The sequence below is a fragment of the Arthroderma uncinatum genome (genome assembly GCF_011692745.1).
Source record: "Arthroderma uncinatum strain CBS 119779 chromosome Unknown scaffold1, whole genome shotgun sequence".
Lineage (NCBI taxonomy): Eukaryota > Fungi > Ascomycota > Eurotiomycetes > Onygenales > Arthrodermataceae > Arthroderma > Arthroderma uncinatum.
The window spans coordinates 3992558-4016926 of NW_022983863.1; the positions used below are offsets into that span (position 1 = coordinate 3992558).

General features: G+C 48.1%; 5 protein-coding genes across 5 annotated transcripts; 3 read left to right on the forward strand and 2 right to left on the reverse strand.

The window, feature by feature from the left end:
* Positions 1–3117: 3117 nt before the first annotated feature.
* On the forward strand, positions 3118–6774 carry GIQ15_01214 (uncharacterized protein; the record flags this gene model as incomplete). The annotated part of the gene is made up of 5 exons (XM_033548631.1): positions 3118–5296; positions 5353–5498; positions 5555–5571; positions 6026–6318; positions 6377–6774. The coding sequence occupies 5 exons, from the start codon at positions 3118–3120 to the stop codon at positions 6772–6774; spliced, it is 3033 nt and encodes a 1010-aa protein (XP_033409582.1).
* A 2359-nt stretch (positions 6775–9133) lies between these two features.
* Positions 9134–10966, forward strand: GIQ15_01215 (uncharacterized protein; the record flags this gene model as incomplete). The annotated part of the gene is made up of 3 exons (XM_033548632.1): positions 9134–9572; positions 9624–10753; positions 10805–10966. The coding sequence occupies 3 exons, from the start codon at positions 9134–9136 to the stop codon at positions 10964–10966; spliced, it is 1731 nt and encodes a 576-aa protein (XP_033409583.1).
* An 851-nt stretch (positions 10967–11817) lies between these two features.
* GIQ15_01216 (uncharacterized protein) lies at positions 11818–14236 on the forward strand (the record flags this gene model as incomplete). The annotated part of the gene is made up of 3 exons (XM_033548633.1): positions 11818–12730; positions 12794–13958; positions 14017–14236. 3 exons carry the CDS (start codon positions 11818–11820, stop codon positions 14234–14236), a joined length of 2298 nt encoding a protein of 765 aa, XP_033409584.1.
* Positions 14237–17582: 3346 nt separating this feature from the next.
* GIQ15_01217 (uncharacterized protein) lies at positions 17583–19636 on the reverse strand (the record flags this gene model as incomplete). The annotated part of the gene is made up of 4 exons (XM_033548634.1): positions 17583–17984; positions 18041–18543; positions 18625–19087; positions 19265–19636. 4 exons carry the CDS (start codon positions 19634–19636, stop codon positions 17583–17585), a joined length of 1740 nt encoding a protein of 579 aa, XP_033409585.1.
* Positions 19637–20928: 1292 nt separating this feature from the next.
* GIQ15_01218 (uncharacterized protein) lies at positions 20929–21333 on the reverse strand (the record flags this gene model as incomplete). The annotated part of the gene is made up of 1 exon (XM_033548635.1): positions 20929–21333. One exon carries the CDS (start codon positions 21331–21333, stop codon positions 20929–20931), a length of 405 nt encoding a protein of 134 aa, XP_033409586.1.
* Positions 21334–24369: the final 3036 nt, after the last annotated feature.

Consider the following 24369-nt stretch of genomic DNA (forward strand, 5'->3'; position numbering starts at 1 on the left):
ATCGCTGTGTTTCGGCCAAATCCGCCCCTGATGACGATCGTTTCTTAGCGTGCACGAGCAACCACTTAGCTGTGGCCATGCGCCTACTGCTCCGTACTACGCAGGTAGCATTCGCCACGAAAAACACAAGTAGGTCGCCTTCGGCCGGAAAATATCTGCTATCTCGACATATTAATACCTTGCAACGCCCCTGACTTTGGCTTTTGAAGAATCATCTTTGATATGCTCGTTTCAGCTTCGAGACTAGGGAATTAATTCCGATACCATCTCCACAACGCCTCTGCTTCGGATAGCGCACGCCGTATTACTTGCTTTTCCTCTTAGCAAATACGGAGTACGGGAACTATTTTTGGTCTCATTCAAGAAAAAGATTGCCACGACCAGTTCTCTCAGGAGGCAAGCTTGGCTACATATTTTTATTTATATACTACTTGGCCTTCGATCTCAAAATACCCTCTCCTCTCCCAAGTTGCAGCATTGCCAAGGGAGACTCAACTCGACATGTCGACAAAAACTATATACGCTCGATCCTGGGATCAACTACAGATGAAGTCCGAGTCCACTCGCCAGAATATCTATACACACCACGGCAGGGCCGTTAGTGACATGGCATTGAACGAGTCAAGACCGACAACCCTCAACTCAAAACAACGAATGGGATTCTGGTCAAAGTTTAAACGCTCCAAGAGTCAGCATATAAATCACCATAGCAGCATATCCAACGCCATACCCCAACGAGCAAAGTCGGACTCAAATCTAGTATGGTGCCCCGAACAAAAGATTTGGCTCTTTGCACGCCAGCCCGCCAACCAGTCATCCTTTTCCTCCCGAATTAAACCGAAGTCAAAGCATAATGCCACCACTATCCCACCGCCCCGAGTCGAGTATGACGAAGACGAACTGCTTTTCGCTCAGTTGCCGGGCCACTATTGCCTGGGTATATACACCGAAGTCAACAACGAACCTATCAGCCCCTGTGAGCCCGATTATTTCCATGTCTCGAATCAGAAGGCTGTACGCGAGAGTCGATGGATGGCCGTTGCGCAACGAGTCGGACCGGGAAATACAGTTGGATGAGACATTATACAGAACGACATGGATGAATAAATCGTTTTACTAGCTGAGTTGCTATGTGCAGCTTGTGCTACATGACGATATCACTCCTCTCCTTTGGGGGTGGTGTCTTCTAGGCCATCGAGCATAGAACTCCATCGACAGAGGGGATATCTTTCGGCCTACTTATTGAGGAGGCATGTGCCTACCTCGAAGTAGCTTTACCCTCTCGCAGGTCGAGATATGGAGAAAGCCCTCCCACAGGGGACGGCCACTAGATGGTTGGGAGGGAGGTATCCGGCCCAAGCGGTCAAGGCAGATACCACCATCAGGAGGAAAAACACCCCATTCCTCCTTTGAGGTTGGGGTAATCACAAACCGCTCAGGCCGGTCCACGGTATCAGAAATAATGACCTGTATATACATTGGAAGTCTTGTAAATAAATAACATAGCTTAATAACTAATATCCTCCTTTAACTAGCTCCTTCTCGTAGTTTCCTATATGAATAAGAGTGGAAAAAATCAAGGGTAGAAAACATAAATCAGCCTGATAATATTGCCCTCCTCCAGGAAGCAGAATTGTATCGACATCTTGAATTAGGTCGACCTAGATGGGACAGAACTATATTTAGAGGCAGTACCTAGATGCCGCTGCAGAACAGGGTGATGCATGAGTAGGTATCCAAATCCCGTATCGCCATTGCCCCTGATGGGTTTCAAGTATACGGAGTAAATGCCCCTGAAAGCCAAGCGCGGAATGTCGGTTGACATCTCCATGAGTTCATAGTACGGGCTAATGCACTTATACATTATAGAGTACATAGCGAGGCTACATTCTATAGGCAGGAACTATGTCCTTTAACGAGATAATTATACTGATAGTAGTAAGAGATTTAGTAGTTAGGAGTTGTATGGTAAATAGGAGTATTGTTGAATGCAATGTGCGAGGGGGAAAGTGGCATTGCGTCAGCAGAAAGCAGATTACGCCAGTGAAATATAGACACAAAGTGAGAGAGCAAAGGCCATATAACGTTACGCAAATTGAGGTTGTGATACGTATAGTTAGTTGGCCTATACAAGACGAGAATAAGGTAAAGGCACGGCAACCTGCCGATAAGGACCGATACCGCTTTGTCCAGCTCTCCTCGCTGTTAATGGTTAATGAGAGTGATTTGAGCAGTTGGGTTTACCCACCAGTTAGACTTCGTCAATAAAGTCCTCTCCATGATTCTAGATATACTACTCCGGGCTGTGCCGACTGCGATATTTTAGGAAACAGGGTAAAGTTTTGGCTGACACAATTCTACCTATAGCGTAGAGGGCATCAGATTTAGATACCAACCTCTTATTGCTGTGGACGCTAACTGATTAAGGGCTGCCGGGATCGAATGAGCATAGGATAGCGGGCTCAAGATAGGCGACGTAGATTGCTGCGTGATTTTCCAGTGTGCAGAGAGATCAGTGCGGTAGGTAGTTGGCTGGCCCGATCCGGGAATTCCAAGGAGATATCTTTTTGCCGTGGTAACTGGGGAGCTGTCTAGTACCCTAATGATATAGCGATCGATGTTATAACTATAGAGGGTACTTGCTGCTGGGGTGACTATGCAGGCTTGAGCTGTAAAGTACGGAGTCGAGGTTGCTATATGGCCGTCTGCAGGTCGATATAAGGTCAGTCATGTGACCCAGTGGTATATCAAATGACTAATCATTATTGGCATTAGGGTAAGGCTTAGCACGTGACAAACTACATGCCTCGAGCTTTCTAGTTCAAGCATCAACAACAACAACAACAACAACGCCAGCTATTAGAACACAACAATAGTGTGTTATAGATCTGCTAGGCTTCAATGAGGCTTCATGAAAATGGCTATGTTAAAGTCCTGTGTTACTCCCAATGGGGGTCCAAGACTTGATCTTTGGACTTGTCCTTCTCTCGAAATAGATGTCCTCATTTATTTCCCATCTATATCTCATCCCTTTCTCATCCTCTCATTTTCACTTCTTCTTTACTATCACTTCATCTTTCTCGCGGTTAAGCTTCACTCACATCCAGCGATAGCAACATGGCGTCGTCAAATATCGCCATAAGCGTGCCAGGCAATCCGGTAACGCCTGAGAAGGAGTATGAATCAAAGAGCGACAGCGATTCCTGCTCTGGCGATGATTGCTCCAATGCCGGAGATAATACAACCCCGACAACCAACGAAGATCAGCTGGCGCTTGTTGCCGATACGGCTATCAAGGATCTCGAGAAAAGGTCGAAGGAGGGCCTCCAGGTCCTAGAGAAACTGGACGCTATCCTCAAAAAGTATCCCTCATCGACCGGGATTGACAAATTCTGGTACGATCAAATACAAGACCTTAAGGGGCTATCAAAAGACACTTCCAGAGTTGTGGTTGGCGTTGTCGGGTCCACTGGTGCTGGAAAGTCTTCTGTGATTAATGCCCTGTTGGGTGAAGAGCGTCTCGTCCCCACGAGCGGTATGAGAGCCTCTACGGCAGTGGTGACTAAGATTTCCTACAATCCCGGCCCATGGAAATATAGCGCTGAAGTACAGTTTGTATCTCGAGCTAGCTGGGAGCGGGAAATGCGTCTTCTATTCGAAGATATGCATGATGGTCTCGATGATATTTCGTCTACAGACAACTCTGAACTTGGAGTAGCATGTGCGAAATTTACGGCCGTCTATAAGCGGCCACTTCAAGATGTTAAGCACATGTCTGTTGAGGAGTTGATGAAAAATGAAACTGTGGCGAGCATGTTGGGATCTACAAAATACATATCTGGGGACGATACCCGTCAATTTTACAACCAAATGCGAAAATATGTGGATAGCGAAGAGTCCCCTCGAGCTTCATTCAAGAGTGAACCCGAAACACTGGGCTTGAAGAGTGGTTCCAAGCAGGGCATTGCCGAGGAGAAGTCCATGGAATTATGGCCGCTAGTTGAACTCGTTCGCTTGCAAGTCAACGCACCAGTTCTGTCTACAGGGGTTGTGGTTGTTGACCTACCAGGGTTACTAGACGTGAATGCTGCAAGAGGAACACTTGCGCAGAAATACATACAATCATGTTCCAGTTTATGGGTGGTTGCACCTATCACAAGGGCCGTTGATGACCATTCAGCGAGAACACTTCTAGGTGACGGTTTCAAACGCCAATTGCAGCTAGACGGAGCCCTAAGCCAGGTCACATTCATCTGCAGCAAGGCAGACGACATTGACTTATCAGAGGCTACTGATGATCTCGAGGTTGGTGAAGAAAAAGACGCGTTGAATAAGTTTTGCGAGGATACCAAGGGAATTATTAAACATCTTCGCAAGAAAATACAGTCGTTGAAGCGCAAGGAGGAGCGAGCAAGTTTGAAGATGGACAAGTTAACGGACGAGATTGAGAAGCTAGGTGATAGCACAACCATCCCTTTGAAGCGAAATCAGAGCAATGACACCCCGTCTGACCAAGGCCAAGCGCCTGAGTGCACTCTACGCAATGCCGACGACTGTGATGCTGATGATTCCGAAAATGCTGTATCCGATCAAATCAAAGGAAAGAAGGGAAAGCTGATAACGTCTCATAAGCAATCAAGAGAGAAAAGAATCACAATACTAGCCGAATCACGCTCCTTGAAAGATGAAGTTCAATCCCATCTTGCACAGATTAAACAGAAGGAGAACGAGTTTGCGCTGCAGTGTATCACGAAGCGGAACGAGTTTTCGAAGAGCCGTATTCAAGAAGATTTTCTAATCGGACTTCGGCAGCTGGACTCCTCCGAAAGGTCCGAAGGGAATAATGGTCCAACTAGTGGTTCTCATGTCTTGCCAGTGTTCTGCGTCTCTTCCAGGGCATACCAGAGCCTGAAGAGAGGATTTTTGGGAGATTCCGTTCCAAAAGGCTTCCTGACTGTTGAGGATACGGAAATACCCCAACTTCAAAGACACTGCCTGAACCTGGGAGTCGCCGCTCAGAAAATAAACTACGAACGGTTCTTGAATAATCTGGCTCAGCTGGTGAATTCGCTAAGGCTCCAATCATCCGGACTAAATACGCAACAGCTCGAGGAAAGAAAGGAATGTGATCGGGAGCTTCTTCACGTAAAGCTAAATACTTTGCATGAGGCAAGTATGAGTACCAATGCGATTTTGATTTCCACTGCTAACTCTAATGTCAAGTTCTTCCATAAGACAGTTCAGGACTTATTCGCTAAACACTCAGAATCCAGACAACGTCTTTACATCAAGCTTGGTAAGTATTTGTGCTTCCTTGTTTGCGAAATATTGGTTTGAAACTGACACAGTTAGACCATGCGTCGACAGCTGCGATGGTTGCAGCAGATGAAGCGCCGGTTAAATGGAACAAGGATCCTAAACTAGGCGGGATATATCATTCAACTTATAAAGCCATTTGCAGGCGTTCGGGGGCGTATCGCAATGGAAAAAAGGCCCATGTAGGTACAGCATCCGACAGCTCCGTGTGTACAAGGCTAACATATTATGAACATAGGACTGGAACACAGAGCTGTAAGGCTATCTCTGAGATACGAGATATTTGATTGATTTGATTGGTCAGGTGGGTCTGGAGCAATCTATGAGATTTCAATCTATCAAGCACTGATCATCTAAATACACGATATTGAGCTCCTATTTATGTTCCTCATACGGCCATGTATCTTGCCATCGCGGAGATGCCAGCTACAGCTGAAACAGGCGTTAAAACGCCGGGCGTAGCATTTGTTCGATGATGGAGAGCTGACACTGATATTTAATGAAACGGCGTAGTTGACTAACGTGTTTCGTACGATCAGGCAGTATTACACCGAATCTCCGTTCAACACTATCTCATATCAAATATACACCTCTTGGTATACTAACATGTATAGGGCTAACCCAATGATGAGGATTATCGGACCGGCCTGGGAAAGGTAGTGTTCTTAACCATAGATTCACTCAACGCAGATGCTAACTATAGATCAAGTGCTTTTATCAACGAAATCCCCGTGTTGCTTGAAACGGTTTCGAATACATTTCGAGCACTCATTGAAGAGTTCAACGTTAGCGTGATGATGGACGTCAAAATGCTTTCAGAAAACGAGACACTCTCCCAGATCTTAAAGGACCAGTCATTGAAGTATCAGGAGAATGTGAACCAGACACTCCAGTTCCTCTCCACAAAAATCGAACTAAAACAGAGAGACCTTAACAGATCATTTGTCCCTGCCATTGCTCAGGCGCTGGAGAATGCATATGCTGAGGTATATGAGTACAAAGGTGAGTGTAATAGGCTATATCCAACGCAGCAATAGCAGGGCTAATGTTTATCGCCCAGGTGCCGGCGCATTTCAGCGGATGAGGGATACCATTGCCTTCCATGTAGGTGCGGCCAAATATGACATGTTTCAACATAGTGTCGAAGCCGTCAAGCTCGAGCTTGAAAAATTAGCCGAGGTGCTGAAGGAGGTACTGAGTCGCAAAGTTGAAAAGATTTTCACTGGAATAGCTCATGACTACATGACGGGTCTGAAAAACTCGAAGAGCGAAATGGAGAAACCTCTAAAGGAGGAAATTCTCTCATTTTTGAACAGCACACTCCTCTTCGGGGAGTTTGCTGACACCAAGAAGGCCCTTAGCGACGACTGTGTTTCAGTGAATGCCACGCATGCACTTCGACCAATCGTGCTACCTGGTACCGATGGCAACAAGATCAAACTCGAGCCAGAGGAGTAGAGACGATCTTGAATATCTTTGAACCCAACTACGGATGACCTGGCAGGATGTTTACAAATTTGTCTTCTTTCTATTTTTTTGTTTTTCCATTTTACCATCTACTTTCTTATGTGTTTACTAAATGCTTTTCAAGGTCCCCATCTGTTCAACACAGGGGTACTAGGGGTTCTTCCGGGTTTAGTCTTTCAGAGATTAAACAAGTGTCTTCTCATTTCAGTTTGGGGTCTTGTATCCTTGACTCTGCCGAACCTCCCGTTGCGCCCTTTTCTCTGGGGATAGCAGAGTTCCTACACCCAAAATGCCCGATTTTCTGTTTCAAGTTGACCCAATATTCATTAACTAGAAAACAGTTGGTGGCAAGTGATGCACGAACCCTTATCCAGCGCGTAGATAGTTGAATAATAGGCCATACTCTTATATCAATAGATATCTGTTTATAGTGGACCAGACCTAAGAAGACAACAATGATGTAAATGCTAACCCGAGGATGGACTGAATGTATGATACAATTGACCCCTCGAAACACTCTCCTTGTCTGTTAACTCTGATAACCGCTGAAGATGCAGGGCACCTCCGTTGCAACTGTTGTAGTTTCAACACCGTGGGGGCATTGAAAAAGACGACTCCATATATAGAACCGTCAAGTGGGCGCATCTCAGGGTCGAGTCCGAGTCGTCATCGTCATACCTGCAGGTGAAAATAGAAACCTATCTCGACCATATCTGTTTACATCTTAAAAGTTGGATGTGTTCCCAAAATAGAAACGAAACCGAACCATCAGGGCCATATCGTCCGCTCTCCCAGGGAAGACCATGCAGAGACAACTCTAAAAAGAATGTTGCGATCTGTTAGTTAAAGCGTCCTGCTCGATGCCGTCAATGTGAGCTGGCGTGATGAATAGACAATGCATCGCCTGCAGCAACTCGACAGGGACGATCGTTTAATGCTGGCCGAAGATGCGATGATTGGACTCGTCGGGCTCCATCGAGCTCCTCAACCCGGTCGAGGCCTGCAGGAAGTGCATGCTGTGACATCGAAGTTTTCTATATCCAGCGCAAAGGGCGAGCAGCACGGCGGTTACAGCATCAACCCCCCAGTCGGCCAAGCTGCAGCCCAGCGACGCCAAAGTGCTAGTGGGCGCTTCCATCTCTTCCGTGCATGAAATAACTCCCCAGGGCCACGGTGCTTGTTCCAGCGTGTTTCCCAATCACACAGCACAGCGACGCGCCGGGGGATGGGCCCTCGCATCGAGTTAACCTTATACGAGTTGGCAACGACGCCGTCTTACAGGCCAATTCGCTGGAGGGTTGCTATTTTTGGCCACCTCGTTCTCATGGCACGGCGGTTAAACTTGATATTCAGGTACCAATCGAGGCCTCAATCCGGTGGAATTCTGCAGCAGATCTCCCTGGCCAGCCGTCCGTTATTGATAGAAACGGACAAAAGGCAAGACGGGACGCTATCCCCTTGGCAACTTCTCGCGCTGATAATGAAGCAGTTGGTGGCGTCCGGTCCTACAATCCGTCCATCCATCCTCCATCCTCCATCCCGGGGGCACGAACCGCTGAGAACATGATGCCGGACCTCGTTCACTCCCGCCCTCGATCCTATGGGCAGGGTAAATACTAGCCTCTTCGAGGATGCGGTCGCTAACTTTTCACCTCCCCCCCCATGCAAGTCATGGCCATGGCTAACCCGGAAGGGCCAACAGAGCCCATGGGCCTTGGGCGGTAATATCAAGTGACGTTGTTGCCGCCGCGAAGGCTGGCTAGTTTCCTCGAGATGGACTCTTTTCTTTTTCTTTTCTTTTTCTTTTTTAATTATAGCTGCACTCCCCACCTGGTGCCGGCATGGAGGGGGTGTTGATATAACTACACCACAGCCTATCCCCTTCTCTCTGACTTCTGCTTCTCCTTTCTTGCCCTGTTTCTTTTCTGATATTCATCTCTTGTTTCATTCTCTTCAAAGGGGATTTATTTTATAACGGCCGTTTGGACATTATTCAAACCCCGTTATGGTTAATATACCCTGATTTATTATACATTTTTTTACAAGGAGCTGGATTCTCCGTTATAATACTTTTTAATTGCAAAACCCGTTTTAATCTCCAAACTAGACTTCTATCCATTCCTTACGCTTGGGACGACCTGCTTTGATCTACTGCTCTGTCCTTCATACCCCACGGCTTTACGAACGAATACCTCTGGCAGGTCTCAGACTCCATACATACCGACTTTTTTAATCAGCAGCGCTTTAATTTTTATTCTCCCTTACCTCGCAGGCGTGGTATTTGACTCGTTGCAGGCATCGAGTTTGTTCTTTTTTGGACAATCTGAGAATTCTTACGACTCATCCAAAAATGTACACAGGTGACGTTGAGTATAGAAATGCTCTACAGCAGTATGCACACTTTTCCAGCGTGTTTGATTTTGCTTCTGGAGAAGGGAATGGAGACGTGGGTTTTACTGACTCTGCTAGGAACCAATATATTCCCTCCTCACAAGCCCTATCCAGCAGCATGGAAGGCAACAGTCTGGCGAGAGCGGATATGGCAGCCGGAAACGGAACAGGAGTGCAGTCGTCTGGATATCCCTGGGCGTATCTTCCGCCGCCGGTCAAACAACAATCTGACCAGTCGAGACAGCTATACGACAGCATATATTCATTGCCGCTGATGTCCAGTTCTCCCAAATACCCGGCCTTGAATGCATACGATATCCACGATTCCGACCACAGTGCTCTGGCACAGGGGTTCGAAGCCTCGGACGGTCTAGTCGGCGTTAATTCTATGCATAATGGTAGGGAAATCGTCGTCTTACCATATACCCTAACAAGACTAACGATACTAGGCCTCTATAAAGCGAGCATGCTGGATGAACATGTTCTGCTCTCTGCCATGGATTCTGATTTCGCAAATCGAACGTCCACCGAGGGAGAGTCCTTGCCCAGCTGGGAGAATTCTCCTAGATCTACCATGGCACAGCTGACCGTAAACACTGCTGTCCCGACCACGCAGCCCTCCTCCTCGTTCGTATCGGCCTCTATGGGATATAACGATATATCTGCGTACTCGGACATCGCCTCGTCCACTTCCGCGTTCACTCCCTGCAGCTCTCTCTACTTCTCCAACACACCACTCTCGCCTGCATCGTCACCTCAACGACAGCAGTACTCTGATTGTCTCAGGGTTGATTCGGGGCCGATATCTTCCACATCACCCAGACCCCGCGGCCGGCAGCTGAGTGCCTATAGCTATGACGGCTGCGGCAGCGGATGGACGAACGGGTCTTCCTCGAACTCGAGCAACCTTTCATCCACCTTCCTCCCCCAAAACGCCGTTAACCCATCCGTGCAGCGAACCCAGTATCTCTCTCCACCGCGAGCAACCTCGGAAGCTGAACCGATGAAGACGCTGCCTGTCTCGTCATCAAACTCCCTGCCAAGTATCAACGAGCCCAACTCTGACTTTATAACTCCCAGCCCCAAGGCCCAGCATGCGGTGCCCAGAGTCGTACTAGGCGACAAACCGCGGGAATGCCACGACATAGACCACTACTCGGACCTGACGACTCCCCCTGACCTGCTGAAACCGCTAAGGGAAGAACAGCTGCAGCCCCCGCCAGAAGACATGTTCCCGTCTGACCCGTCCATGGTGCCCCGTGAACAGGAGCTTCGCTTTGACGGCGACCTATACACTCCGACCTGGGTACGCGGCCACGGAAACAAGCGTGAAGGCTGGTGCGGGATCTGTAAACCGGGCCGGTGGCTCATACTGAAGAACTCAGCGTACTGGTACGACAAGAGCTTCACGCATGGCATCAGTGCAACCACCGGCCAGGCGTTCAGTCCGCCAAAGGAAACCCGACGGACAGAGGGCAACGCCAACATCTGGGAAGGCCTGTGTGAGAACTGCGATCAATGGGTCGGGCTCGTCAGCAGCAAGAAGCGAGGGACGACATGGTTCCGCCATGCTTACAAGGTGAGTGTAGTCCGTAACCGGGTATCCGTTATTCATTCTAACGACGTATAGTGCTATAACAATAGCAGCAAGGCCGAGGGGACGCTCAAGAGACGACGGGCGAGCACGGTGAGCGAAGACGGCTCGCAGTCGTCCTCTCGTCCTCGATATTCACCGGCAGCGACGTCCAAGGTGAAACCGGCCATCCCTCGTTTCCTCCCAGGGAAGCCATAGCCATCGATATCCATCTTCATCTTCATCTTCTTCCATCTTCTTCCATCTTGCATCCATATATCCATCTTCATCTTTATGTCCATCTTCATCATCTTCCATTGCATCCATTTTTATCTTCATCCTCATCTTCCATTGCACCACCTTCCATTGCATCTTTGACGAGCGTTTCAACTGGCTGGCCGAGTTTCATATCCTTGTTATTCTGTCCACTGTCAAGATCGGGAATAACGGAAAAGATAGACATGTACATTACTACAGATGATAATGCGAGCGCTATAGGTCTGCGATATAAGAGGCCGGCCTATCCCAACCTCCATCACCATGCATAAGTGCCTGATTAGAAGTAAAATAATCAGGGAGCTGGGCCAGTAGCAGCTCACCAGAGACCGCTGGCTTGAGGAAAACCCATCATCCCTCCCCGTCTCTGCGATCCTAGTGGTAGACATCCCTTCTTGATCCCTTCTTCATCCCTCCTCCAGCGTCAACGGCGGAGAGTCCCTGCTCGACTGTATCTTCTGCAAGCAAACGGAGCAAGCCAACCCCGGCCCTCGAACAGTGATTGGAAGTCGATTAATCGGTGGCTTGGAGGAGGGATTGTTTAATTAATCGCAGGTAAGAACCTTCTAGCAACTATTTTTTTTTTTTTGGCGCTGGCTGGGGTTTTTTCTTTTTTTCGATGAGATGTCTCTCCTCCAGAATCATTGAAGCGTCCATATTGCAGTGTCCATATTGATAGCATCCATACTCTGTATCCTGTGGGCGATGGTTTAACGTCTTTCATATAGCCGGCGTGTCTTTCTCTGGGCCGTTCCCACATCGCAGAGCCAAAAAGTTTTCTCCGACTCTTCCTCATGGTTCTCCCAAAATTCTTCAAGTCACCCAGATCCGTCGACAAGAAAAAACACAAGGCCACTCCGTCCACCTCCTCGATCGCGGAACACATCGACGACGCCCTGCCTGCGCCTGCGCCCTCGCTGCCTCGACGGACGACCGACAGCAGCCCCGTCGAGCGAAGGAAGAGCAACTCGCTCGACAAGCCGCCATCGTACCGGCGAGAGACCGCTGCCACCGAGTTTTCAGACCCCTTCGGCCCTCCGCCAGCGTCTCCCACGGCCGCTGCCTCAGCCCAGAGCAGTCCGACCAAGGCTCCCCATCGCCGTCTCAGCTCGAAACCGCAGCCTGCCTCGACCTCTTCGCCGTCCTCGTCGCCCCGAGCTGCCTCTGCGTCACAGGCCGCCAGGAGTAGACCGGCCCCGCGAGCGTCTGCCACCACCTCCAGGTCCCGTCGAGACCTCAGCCCGACCCTAGCTACCTCTACTCCCGTCTCTGCGGGCTCGTCGAAGCCGAAGCCGTCGAAGAAAGGCAGCAGCAGCAGCAGCGGCGGTAGTGGCCGTTTCTCACTGGACCCGAACTCTCACCCTTTAAACCTTCCGCCAGACGAGCTTCGTCGACTCTCAGCAAACATGGCGGCAGCAGCAGCAGCCGAGCGGGATGATAACCTGCGCAGCTCCATGGACCTGGACAGAGACGGGCCTTCCTCGCCTTCTTCGCCTTTCTCCTCCACGGCCACGGCTACGGGTCCGTCAGTCAAGACTGAGGCCAACGGCGTCAGCAACAGCCAGCCGGACGAAGAACGCAGCCCAACTCCCCCTCCCCATACCTCCCCGCCACCTCCGCCTGTCGACCCGGAAGCGCATAAACTGGCTGGAAACAAATTATTCAAAGCTGGTGAATACCACAAGGCTATTCAGGAATACACCAAAGGTACTGTCTTTTTTTTTTTTTTTTTTTGTGTGTGTGTGTATCTGGGTAATTAACATATCCCAGCTGTCGACGCCCAACCGTCTTCATCCACATACCTGTCGAATCGAGCGGCAGCTTATATCTCTGCAAACCGGTACCCGGAAGCATTGGAAGACGCCAAACGTGCAGATGAACTGGAACCAGGCAACCCAAAGGTCATGCATAGGCTAGCGAGAATATACACTGCTCTAGGTCGGCCCGCAGAGGCGCTACAGGTATACGCCAAAATCCAGCCCCCGGCGTCTGCAAAGGACATGGCTCCCGCTGAGACCATGCTGCGGAACATCACCCAGGCTGAAGAGACCCTACGAGGCGAGAAAGGCGGCTCCATGGTTTTATTCTGTCTGGACCAGGCTATGCGGGGACTTGGCAACGGAATGCTACAGCCGCGCAACTGGCTGCTGATGCGGGTAGAAGCATATCTCAAGATGGGCAATGTGAACGCTTTGGGCGAGGCACAGAATATCGCCATGTCCCTGCTCCGTGACAACAACCAGGACCCAGACGCAATCTTCCTGCGTGGCCGGCTGTTCTACCTCCAGGGCGATAACGACCAGGCCGTCAAGCATTTTAAGCGAGCTCTCAGCTTGGATCCAGACTCCTCACAGATAATCAAGTGCCTTCGAATGGTACAGAAACTGCTGCGAATCAAGGACGAAGGAAACGCAGCGTTCAAGGGCCGCAAGTTCCGAGAAGCAATTGATTTATACACCAAGGGCCTCGAGGTCGACCCTAGCAACAAAGACATCAACTCCAAACTCCTCCAGAACCGTGCTCAGGCACATATGAATATCAACCAGTTCGACAAAGCCATTGCCGACTGTACCAAGGCTCTCGAGTTTGACCCAACATACATCAAGGCTAAGAGGGTACGAGCAAAGGCGTACGGAGGCGCTGGTAACTGGGACGAGGCCGTTAAAGAATTGAAAGATATTTCAGATAACCACCCTAGCGAAAAGGGAATCCAAGAGGAAATCCGCAATGCAGAGTGGGAGCTTAAGAAGAGTAAACGAAAGGACTATTATAAGATTCTAGGCGTGGAGAAGACCGCTACCGAAACTGAGATTAAGAAAGCCTACCGAAAGCTGGCCATTCAACACCATCCCGACAAGAACGTTAATGGCGATAGCAGCGACGACACTCTATTCAAAGAAATCGGAGAGGCGTACGAGACGCTGAGTGATCCTCAGTATGTATTCATTTCCCGCTTTTCATCTTATGTGCACCATGGCTAACAAACACTACAGAAAGCGTCAATCTTATGACAATGGAGAAGATCTGATAGACCCTTCTAATCCGTTTGGCCACGGAGGCGGCTTCGGCGGTATGGGAGGCATGGGAGGCATGGGTGGTATGGGAGGACAGAACATCCACATTGACCCCAGCGTCTTATTCAACATGATGAACAACGGCGGTGGAGGAGGTGGTTTCCATAGCTCAGGAGGCAACCCTTTCCAATCATGGTAAGAAGGGCAGAAATGAACATTAAGAATGAACCCTCTCCTTGAATCTAATGAACCAATGTCTCTGAATCCTTATCCCTTCTTATTCCCATCTCATTCCCATTTCCATACCCATTCTCATACCCATACCTATACCCACCCCTCTCCCAAGAAGCATCAAAAGGAAAAGGAGAAAAAGTCTGTTACTTGCCTTCTTATCTGAGCGATCTATCCTTCCTTCACTATACCACCTTGGGCCCATCCTCGGTCTTCTGTACCATTTTTCATGTGTTCATGGTTTTTTCTCACCCTGCCCTCCTCCGTCTTTACATGGGATTTGCCGCCAGATTGAGGCTAAAGAGAAGCTGATATCCCCTTTCTTCTTATCTCATTTACTCCCTTTTAACATTCTTGATCATTACCTTGGTGTCTTCTTTAGATGCGTGGCATTTGCTGGTCGTCATCGTTTTCCTGGCTTATAGACAAAGAGGACCCCTATTACACTCTGTTTATACTTCTATTTACATTTAAAAAAAATGTTACATCTGAGATTATTCCTTGGTTTGCTTGGACTTGTATAGAGTATTATCGGCTTGATATCGAAATCCCTGCCAAAAACCCTTAATCCGTAGGTTTTATATATAAAAAAAAAGGCCGAGGTAATCCTTTAGAAAAAGGGGAAGGTAGAATCCTTGTACTGGTATCAAAGTTATTTGTAAGGACGTGAATCAGTCAACTCGTCACTATATGACTTTTACTACTTCCCCTCGGTTTCCCCCGTAATTCGAACCTAGTTCTTCTTACTAAGTCAGATTTTCTTCCATTGAAGCACTTCATATTTGATTTTATAGAATGTAAAATCTATGGCGGGGCGTTCCCGAACTGGTCATTCGCAAACATTGCTCTATTTTCTCCCGTACTCCAGTCAAACAAATCCAGATACATTGCTGAAAATAATAGTCAGTTTACAGCGAGGATGAAAGGAAAAGGTAATGAAAGGGGGGTTCACCTAGAACAAAATACGATGTGTTATCTATTGCTTTATTAGTATACGGTGTAGTTCGCGAGTGGTTTGGAAACCAGCCTACCGGCATTTTTTATAGCGTCGTTAGGCTCCTCATCCCTAATTCGAACTATTTGCTGAAACCCGTAGCCGTAATCCTCTGTTTTGGTAGTGTTAGCAAAGACCAATAGTGAAGGGATATGTTTTCGTTAGGATGTAAAGGACCTCACGTGTTGCTATCAAGGGAAATGGAAAGAGACGGTGCGAGTGAGTTAGTTCGTGAACTAAAGTCACAGCAAGATTCTCCTGGGCAAAATTATCTAGATGCATCGTTCTCTCTTGAAATCGGTGGGTCCTGAGATTTTCTATGGGTGAATGTAGAAGGACAGGAGGGTCTGAGAACCATCGACCGAAATACCATGGGCAAAGGACAACCAGATCGTAGCCTCCACGCGGCGATCGGAGGAGAGAATAATCGGCAGTTACAGCCTTTACCCTGGATGCGCCCTCACATATAAAAGGAAAATACACCCTGCGCTGACCGCCTACGTTTGCCGGCCGGTCATCATAGTATAGCTTCGAGAGGTAGTCTATACCAGTGTTATAATCAAATCCAGTTCACACCCACTCTTGGTGAAATCGAAAGCCGGGATCGACTTACCTGCACCTTTGTCCTCCGGCAATTGATCAGCTGGGAGCTTCTTCAGGAATGATTCACCACACCATATCTCCAATGTATGGATAGGATAATGCGAGATTAGCCTAGCGAGACGGTCTATAGCTACTCTTAGTATATCAACTGGGGCGGCTGATAGAAGTCTGGAGATGATCTGCTAACCCTGGAGCATTTTTGACCTCTCGAGCCCATCTGTATCAAGCCCATCAGGAGCATATAGAGTGCCGAAGAGTGTCTCAAATGTATATAGGGTTGAGCGATCGATGCCACTTATCTCAGTAGTGGCAGTAGGATTCTTGAACAAAAAGGTCCGTAAAGATCTTATACGGTCAAGTGCCCGCCCTATCTATACAACCAGTGTGTTACTTTGCTAGCATTATCCATGGTTAATATGATATATTGGACATCTTTGACATACCATCACATACGCCTCTCTGTAGGATCTCTTGATCTCGTCCACGTAGACTGCCTCACACTCGTGAAAGTTCTGGGTAGTCCTCATCTTCGGGCGCATTGAAGGCGGTAGGCGGGCGCCAGGGAAGGATCCATCATTGAAGAATGCATGACCTAGGCGTAGCTGGAGGAATAGGGTTATGAGCAGAGCTATCCACCAAAGTCTTGATCGACCAGATCGAAATTTTGCCATTGTAGGTTAACGAGCAGTGTATTCTTCTTCTATTTAGTTCCTCTTTTAGAATTAAAACGTATAATATAGAGCTCATCGAGCAGGGTCCACGAGTTGAATATTTATAAGATAGATATTGCTGCAGCGGACTCTGGCTTTCCTAGCCTCCATGCGGTTCGCACATTGCGATACATTGCCATAGCTCCCTGATGAAAGGAAGAAAGGGAGAGAGGAAGCAATCGGTCATCTTCTCGTCGAGCTGAGTCCTTCCTTTAAGTTGTTCTGCGCGAGCGGTGTAACATGATAATGCTTAAGATGAGGGTTATTGCGCTAAATTTCATATTCTCAGAGAAATCATATCACAACCACAAGGAACTTGTAGCTGTGCAGCTATATGCCCTCTAGTCTATTTAGAATATAGATCTTCTGACCTTGTGTAGTACTTTTCCCGTGTCAACTCGCGACGAGGAGGTTTCGTTGGTCTGTACACCAAGAGCCGTAGAACTGTAGGGAGGCTTACGCGTAGTATCTCCAACAAGTAATTGTAGCGGCCTACACTTTCCCGCTTCGCATTTCAAATCAATTAAGGCGTGGGTTCGAGAGAATATCATAAGGGGCTGAGATGAAGATCACCATCGTACCAACCACGTCGTCCGTCGTACGATTAGCAGATCCCAATGTCCCCATTTCTTATACCGCCGTAAAGGGGCACTCCAGGGCTGGTTTGTCGAAACATACTCCTTCGCCAAACGGCACAAGCACGGAGAAATTTGAGCGGTTATGTCTTTCTGGCCAGGTAATCGAATATGTTTGGCGCAAAATCATCGATGAGCTTATGTCATGTGGATGACATATCACGTGACTATAAAACTGCTTGTCCGATCCTTCGATAAAATGGAGCGTTCCTTTAAACCATGCTCAACCAGCCTTCCTAACGTGATAAGCTTATTAACTTCGTCTAAAGCACCTTGGGCAGGCTGCAATGCCAGAGGATCGATATCCCTGAAGTACATTCAGAGTCTTCTAAAGGGATTTTCTGCCAAGAGCTAATGACATGTTGAAAATGTTCAATGCGCAATGCGAACGGCTATGGCACCGGTAATAAACTTGATGTCGTCGAAGAGATCTGGCAAGAGTGTCACATATGCTGTCTTTGTTAATGTATTCCCGGCGAAGATCATTCCGATACAGTTTGCAGACGTATCGAAGACCAAAGCACCAGAATCGCCAGGATCTGAAAAGGGTGAAACGGAAGCTCCTATCACAGCGTACTCGAGGGTTTCCACCTGTGACATGCCATCCTTGCCATCAGGCACGTTGAGATGGGCGCTCCTTAGACCAGAGAAATACCCTTTTGTCCTTCTCGTGGACCGTCCTAACTTGATGACCTTCGTGTTCTCTTCTGGAATACCTGGGAACGGCTGAAGTATTGAAAAATAGACACCGGAGTCCGTCGCATACGTGGAGAGCTAAATAGGATGTTAACAAAGTGGACTAATACATGGTAGGTTATGGGTAAACTCACGTTGTTTTGCGAATGTCTACTCTCTGGCACTTCAATAAGGGCCCAAGATACCTGGCGTTTCTCTCTACGGATTGTCGAAATCGCCTGTCGGTATCCAGATGCTGCGAATACACATCCCGCATATGAAGGACTATGACTCTCGAGTGACTCCATCCTAGGATTAATTGGCAAGAAGGATGAAAGTAGGTCGTCAGATGGCAGGCAAGATGGAAATGATGTTGGTGGCTTGTGGAATTGCTGTATATTGGCCATTTTCTTGGAAGCCACAGCGAGTCGAGCCATGTTCTGATCATAATTTTTGCGCCAGTTCGGGCTCACATCCCCACCTTCCCGGATAGCCTCTTTGATAGCTGTGAACCAGTGAGGCGGGACCTCATTCACCTCCTCCGCCAGCTTGTCGAGGGCTGGAGTCGCGTCTTTCAAAGATGGCTGTTCCAAACGGAAGAGTCTTTTGCCGAGAGGGTCATTAATCGAGATGCCCTTTAGAAACGTCTTGTGAATTGCTAAATTAAAACATCAGAAATAGGAAATATTAATAAAAACATTACCGAAGATACGTTATAATGCTGAAGGATGCATCTTACCAATTTGATCGGCTTCGGAGAGCTCATCTAAGTTTGGGAGGACACAGTTAAAGCAGGTCAACCCTAGCTTTTTCCAAGCCGACCCTTCTTCCTGTTTGAGCTCAATCCATCCTCCAAAAGTTGAAGATGAGTGTCCGAACTGGTAAATACCGAGGCTCAGTCCGACTTGCATCTCGTGCTCCCACGCATTATCGGGCGGCAAACGTCTATCCAAGATATCTACGCCTCGATAGATCTGCCCCTGCCCGATCAACACGGCTACGTGGTGTAGGTTGTGTCGGCTCAGAATTGACACGATGGCCTCCCTTGCGCTCTTCCAGGAGCCATCTGACCTACGGTCGACCGTGATGACGATGGTGGTGGGGTTCTTATCATCGTCGAGACTCTCTCCAAACCGGAAACACTCTATGGAGAGGACAGAGCTGCAGTTGATGCTATCACAGATCTGGCCGAGGATCTCATCCTAGAGAGGGCAGATGGGGTCAGAAGACGGGACCGGGGATGAATATTTTGGTATGCTGATACGGTCATCAGATATCTCCACGTTAAATTGCGAGAGATTGTTCGCTTTAAGAAGATCGTGTATCTCCTTGCTGGTAGAAAGCCACTGGTCATCGGGAGATTTTTTTTCAGCGTGAACCAGGAGGGTCGGCACGAGCTCGGCGTCCAGAAAGAGAAGACATTGACGATAGCACAGCGTAAATGCCTTGACGGCAACGTTTGATTGCTTGAGGATTGCTCGGACGCGTTTGCTCATCTCCGTACGTGCATCCAACGTGCACACGTATGGGCTGCGATGTTCCAGCGAGACTGTGGTGCACGGAGATGGTGCGAGGACGGGGCCACCTGACCTAAGGTCTTCGTCTACCCAGCCATCATCTCGCGGCTCTTCGCTGTCATTGCTTGATCCTCTTGATGAGCGTGATCTGCTGTCAGGGGAGGTTCTAGCCCAGGGTAACGATGTACCAACAGGGCGCACGGGAGAAGCGAAGCTGAGGGATGTGGAAGCCATTATCGCCTTTCGGGAACCGTTTCTTCTGTAGTCGCGGTATAACCTGTTTAATAAGCTGGACCAGTGACAAAGACATAGAAAGAAGACAGCGTGGTATCGGCAAGTGAACTGAGGATGAGAGAATAAAGGAAGAGCAAAAGAGAGAGAAGAGAAAAGGAAGAAAGCTGGAAGGTGAGTGAATGACATCAACGACTTTTATATTACCTAATTAGGTAACAGGGTACCTTAGGCTCAACAGATGACGCTATTCCCTTTTCAGACCCCATGTTTTTACCCTTTTAGGATATAGGGAACAGACTTGGCAAGATAAGCTCATTGAGCTAGTCCTAGTTAGGACGCTTTGTCAGCTACGGCTATCCTTTTTCAGCTAGCTATACCTTTCTGGTTAACCTCACACCCGTGGTTATCTATTAAGGCCTAAGAATGCTCCAGTTAAAGGCAACCCCTAAGAGACATCTTTAGTTAAAGGTAGCCCTTAAAGGAAACCTTTTAGCTAAGAAGTACTAGGCTTGCCCTTCACGCTTACCCTTAGATATAGTTAAGAGCTAGCTTAAGTAGAGCATTTTCTTAAAGACCACCTTCTTTGAAATAAGTTTCTATAGTATACCTTACTAGATAACTCAGGGGTGTGACGTTAACTAGGTGGGTATATAAATAGCCGGGAAGGTATGGCTGTATTATCACCCAGAATAATCCAAGTGGCTGCTAGCTGCTTCTCACGTCCTCTGCATCTGTACTATATGGAAACACTTCCTTCGTGAAATCCAATGTTTGGTAACCTGTTCTCTTTTGCTCATAGCCCCTGTGCCCGAATAGATCGTACTATACATTTTTGTCTGCCTCAGATATCATCGTTTCAGCACGGCTATACGGTATGATTTGGTTCTGCGGGGGGATAGTTCAACGGGCACAATAAGAAAACGAGAAAGAGCAAACATGAGAAGACGAGTGAGAGCAAAATAACGGACTTGGTCAAGGTGAAATTGTATAGTGGGTTTCCTAGGAGACGATAAAGGTCTGTTCCATTTTGATGCATCTCATAGTCTTAGTCTTACTCATTAAAATATACCTTATCCTTGTTGATACGGCTGTTTCTGATGTTACCCGGGGGCCACTTCATCTCATAGCCGTCTTAGCACTTCGCTTCTCAAGGAAAAGTCAGTCTTTATATGGTGTACTCGGTATAAGTTGTTGGGTTTGTTAGAATGATAGATGCTGACGTTGGGCGTGAGATCATGCATTTCCCTATTCTCCCTACATCCTCTTGGACCTTCACCCCATCCGTTTCGCTTCTATTCCTTCTTCTTGTCCGCAATCGCCTTGTCGATTCTATTCCACGTCCTAACGCCTTCCACAAAGCAACTTATCTCCCACATCCACCAGAGCGTCGACCACCGCCTCACCCCATGTTTCTGCATGCGCCACTGGTCGAAAAGCACTACTTCAAGCGCGTGAGCAAGAGCAACCAAAGATACAAGGGTGCGAATGAACCAGAGTCCCCATTCAGGGCCGCCGGGGAAGTACTGCGTCAACAGATTCCAAGCGTTGTCGCCTGGTGTTATCCATGCCGACGCGACTCCGGAGCCGTACAGAGCTAGAATGAATACGATTTGAAACCAGTCTAGCGGGGACGGCATTGTGTACTCTGTGACGGTGATAGCGCTGGCATTGACGTTATTGCGTCGGTGGTTCTTCATCTCGGTGGACGGTGGATGGTGGTCGGTGTATGTGCGTTTACGGCCGAAGAAATGGCTAGCCTGGGGACTCGGACTCGCAGTTGTAGGCAATTGTGCGGCCTTGTGCGATCTTGCTGGATTTCAATATCTATTTAAGAGATTGGTGCGTGAAATGGAGCTGAAGGTGGCCGTTGGACATTGACTTGTTATTTGTGTACAGGTCGCGTTTAGGGTCGACACCAACTGACCTGGACCTTCTGCCGGATAAATAACTTATCTTTGCAATGTCTGCTCTCGCGATCGAGCACATTTCATTCAGATGAGAAGTGCCTACAGAATTTTTGAGTCATGATATGCCATGACGGCGACTTGCTTCGTCCAAATGCTTCAGAATCTGCTCGAGTTCTAGCTCGCTCACAGAAGACATGGCGTTCGCTGCTATCATCAGCCAGGCTCACATCGCAATTCCCTGGTTCCTGCTGCAATATCGGCGCGCTTTTGAATAAAGCGCCTGCTATACCAGATGCTTTTAATGTTACAGAGACTCTTGAAAGGAATATTATATTCCTAGAGGGATACTCGCAATGGAGCATTCAGTCGACAAATGACTGTGGCCTGACTTATGAGTTTAAGAAGTCGCGCTCACAGAGAATACGGATTGGACTTCCCCGGCCGACGTTCTGTCGTCTCTCAAATAAGTTATCGTCTTGGCCTGGTTTCGATACTTCACCGGACGCCCTTTCAACCGGAAACTATCTTTGTGTATTCGTTTGGACTGGTCATATGTACTGTCCGCACGGCTGCTTGAATTACGGAAAGACAGCGAGAAAGACAGGATATCCTATACGGATAACACTGCCTCCTGGAACACTGCCGACCAAATTACGCCGAACAACTCGTATGTGATTTCGATTGGCAATGCAGATAAACAGGAGGCACGATGGTGGGCTGCAATACTTGCCAGTGGGTGTGGGTGGCGGGCAGCGTTTGCTCGCCTCGATAAAGAGTACTATCCTCCATGGTCTTGCCATCTGAGCGACAATAATTCATTTGCACTTCTCCAAGACGGACAGGCATCTGCATTTATTTGCTCCGCGGACCCGCCGTCCTCGTCACAGGCTTTGAGGTATCTACTCAGGGTCGCCCAAATGCATAACGCCTTCGACCAGTTACTTGCCGCGTTTGCGGGGGCTCTTACTATACCGGGTCATGTTAGATTTGGTGCTCCCGTCGTCCTGCCTGAGCCACGACCTAGCGGTGAGGCAAGTAGATGCACCGAGCCGATATATGGTAGTATGATCCCTTCTTTCAACGAACTACCGCACTATATGTCATTGTCTTGCATACCAAATGTGATATCTTCATCACTTTTTAGCTCTTTTTGGGAGCCAGGTATACAATGCAATATAGTCAGCGAATGGCTACATGAGCCATTGCGGGAAGTCATACCCCCACTAGTCCAGCAGGAGGAGTGGCGTGTTATCGTACAGATTCTAGCTGCTCGGCAACCGAATATTGCACCGCTCTGGCTAGGTGCAGCTATCACCGGACTACTACCTAGGATTCCAGAAATATATACAACTTTTATACCGCCCATTTGTCTCGAAGCAGCCGTGTGGACGTCGTCACTACAGTCGTTTATGGATCCGACGTTCTACCGCGTGCCAAAAGTCCACAGAAATATTAAACTCGAACAAATTATTCCTAGAGAAGACGAGTTCCGCCTTCTCTATTTAACAGACTTTGAGTCTCAAGACTACGGAAGTTTGCCGTTAAGTCCCTACCCCCCGTTTGGGACCGTGAAGCTTCATAACACCGCTCTTGAATTACAGGTGCATGTTTCTTGCGGGCATTCTTTGGAGTATAGCCACTGGGTTTGGCTGGGGCAACGGGGGGAGGGGGGAAGACAATACTTTGATGATTGTGGTTCTGCGCCAACAACAGCGCTACCACTTAGCGAATTTCGACCTAGCGGTACATCGTTCCTCGACATCCTCCTTGACCTATCCCTTCTCCCTGCTAAACTTCTTGGGGACAGGAAAAGGGCGCAGAAGGCTAAGGTTGACTTTGGTGAAAGACTTTCTGAATGTGCTACCCGAAATCTTTTTACCTGGCTACTTTTTTCTGACGGGGTGAAGCTGGAAGATAAGGCCATGTGGAACCATGAGTGGCTAAGTTTCTTACTTACCGTTGATGGAGATGGGTCAGGAGCCAGTTCATCGTCGTTTCTATCAGACCAGGTGCCACCAAGGTCCAAAGTAGCTCGTTGGCTACAATCAATTTCAACTGGCGCAACCGACTAATTTCCACAAGTCAAGCACCCCGATTTGATCCAGGTGAACTATCGAAGACTATAACCGTCGAATGTCGAATATACCAGGGCCAAGGTAGGCAGCGTTTAGAGATGAGCCTACTTCATTATTTATCAGGCTAGGATTTTTTGGTGTTTTCCTCGTTGTTTTTCCTGACACGGCTATTATGCTTATACCACCATAGTTAGATCTTGATAAGGGTTCTAATAGGTAATAGTTATACATTAGACTAAAAATCCGTGTCTAGGTAGGGACCTCCGCTACGGCGATAAAGCCAAGTAAGTCAGAGGCATAACTTCCTCCATCCCGCAACCTAAGACTGCACATCAAGGGCCAACCCGGCGAACAACCCACAGCCCCAAAGACTGTGAGATAGGATGCTCATCCAGCGATGATTCGGTATGGAGACAAGTCTTGACCTACGATGCGGGGAGAACTCACACCTGGTATCCTTCGCTGTACGACATTGCTGCGGTCCAGATAGCGGTAGCTACGATGGAGCTGGCGATCCTTCACATTCTAAAGCGGTTTCCTAAACCGCTTGCTGTTATTTGCTACCTTGCTTGGCCTGTCGTCGATCTTAGGAGTTGTTACACTGCATCAGCGACATTGTAACAAGAACTTCATCATCGTACCATTTCGTTATCTGGCTATAAGATAATACCAAGTCAAAATTTTGCAAAGGGCACGCTTCATCGAGTCATTAGAGTTAGATGTTACTACATTGTTGTTCTAAAAGGAAGCA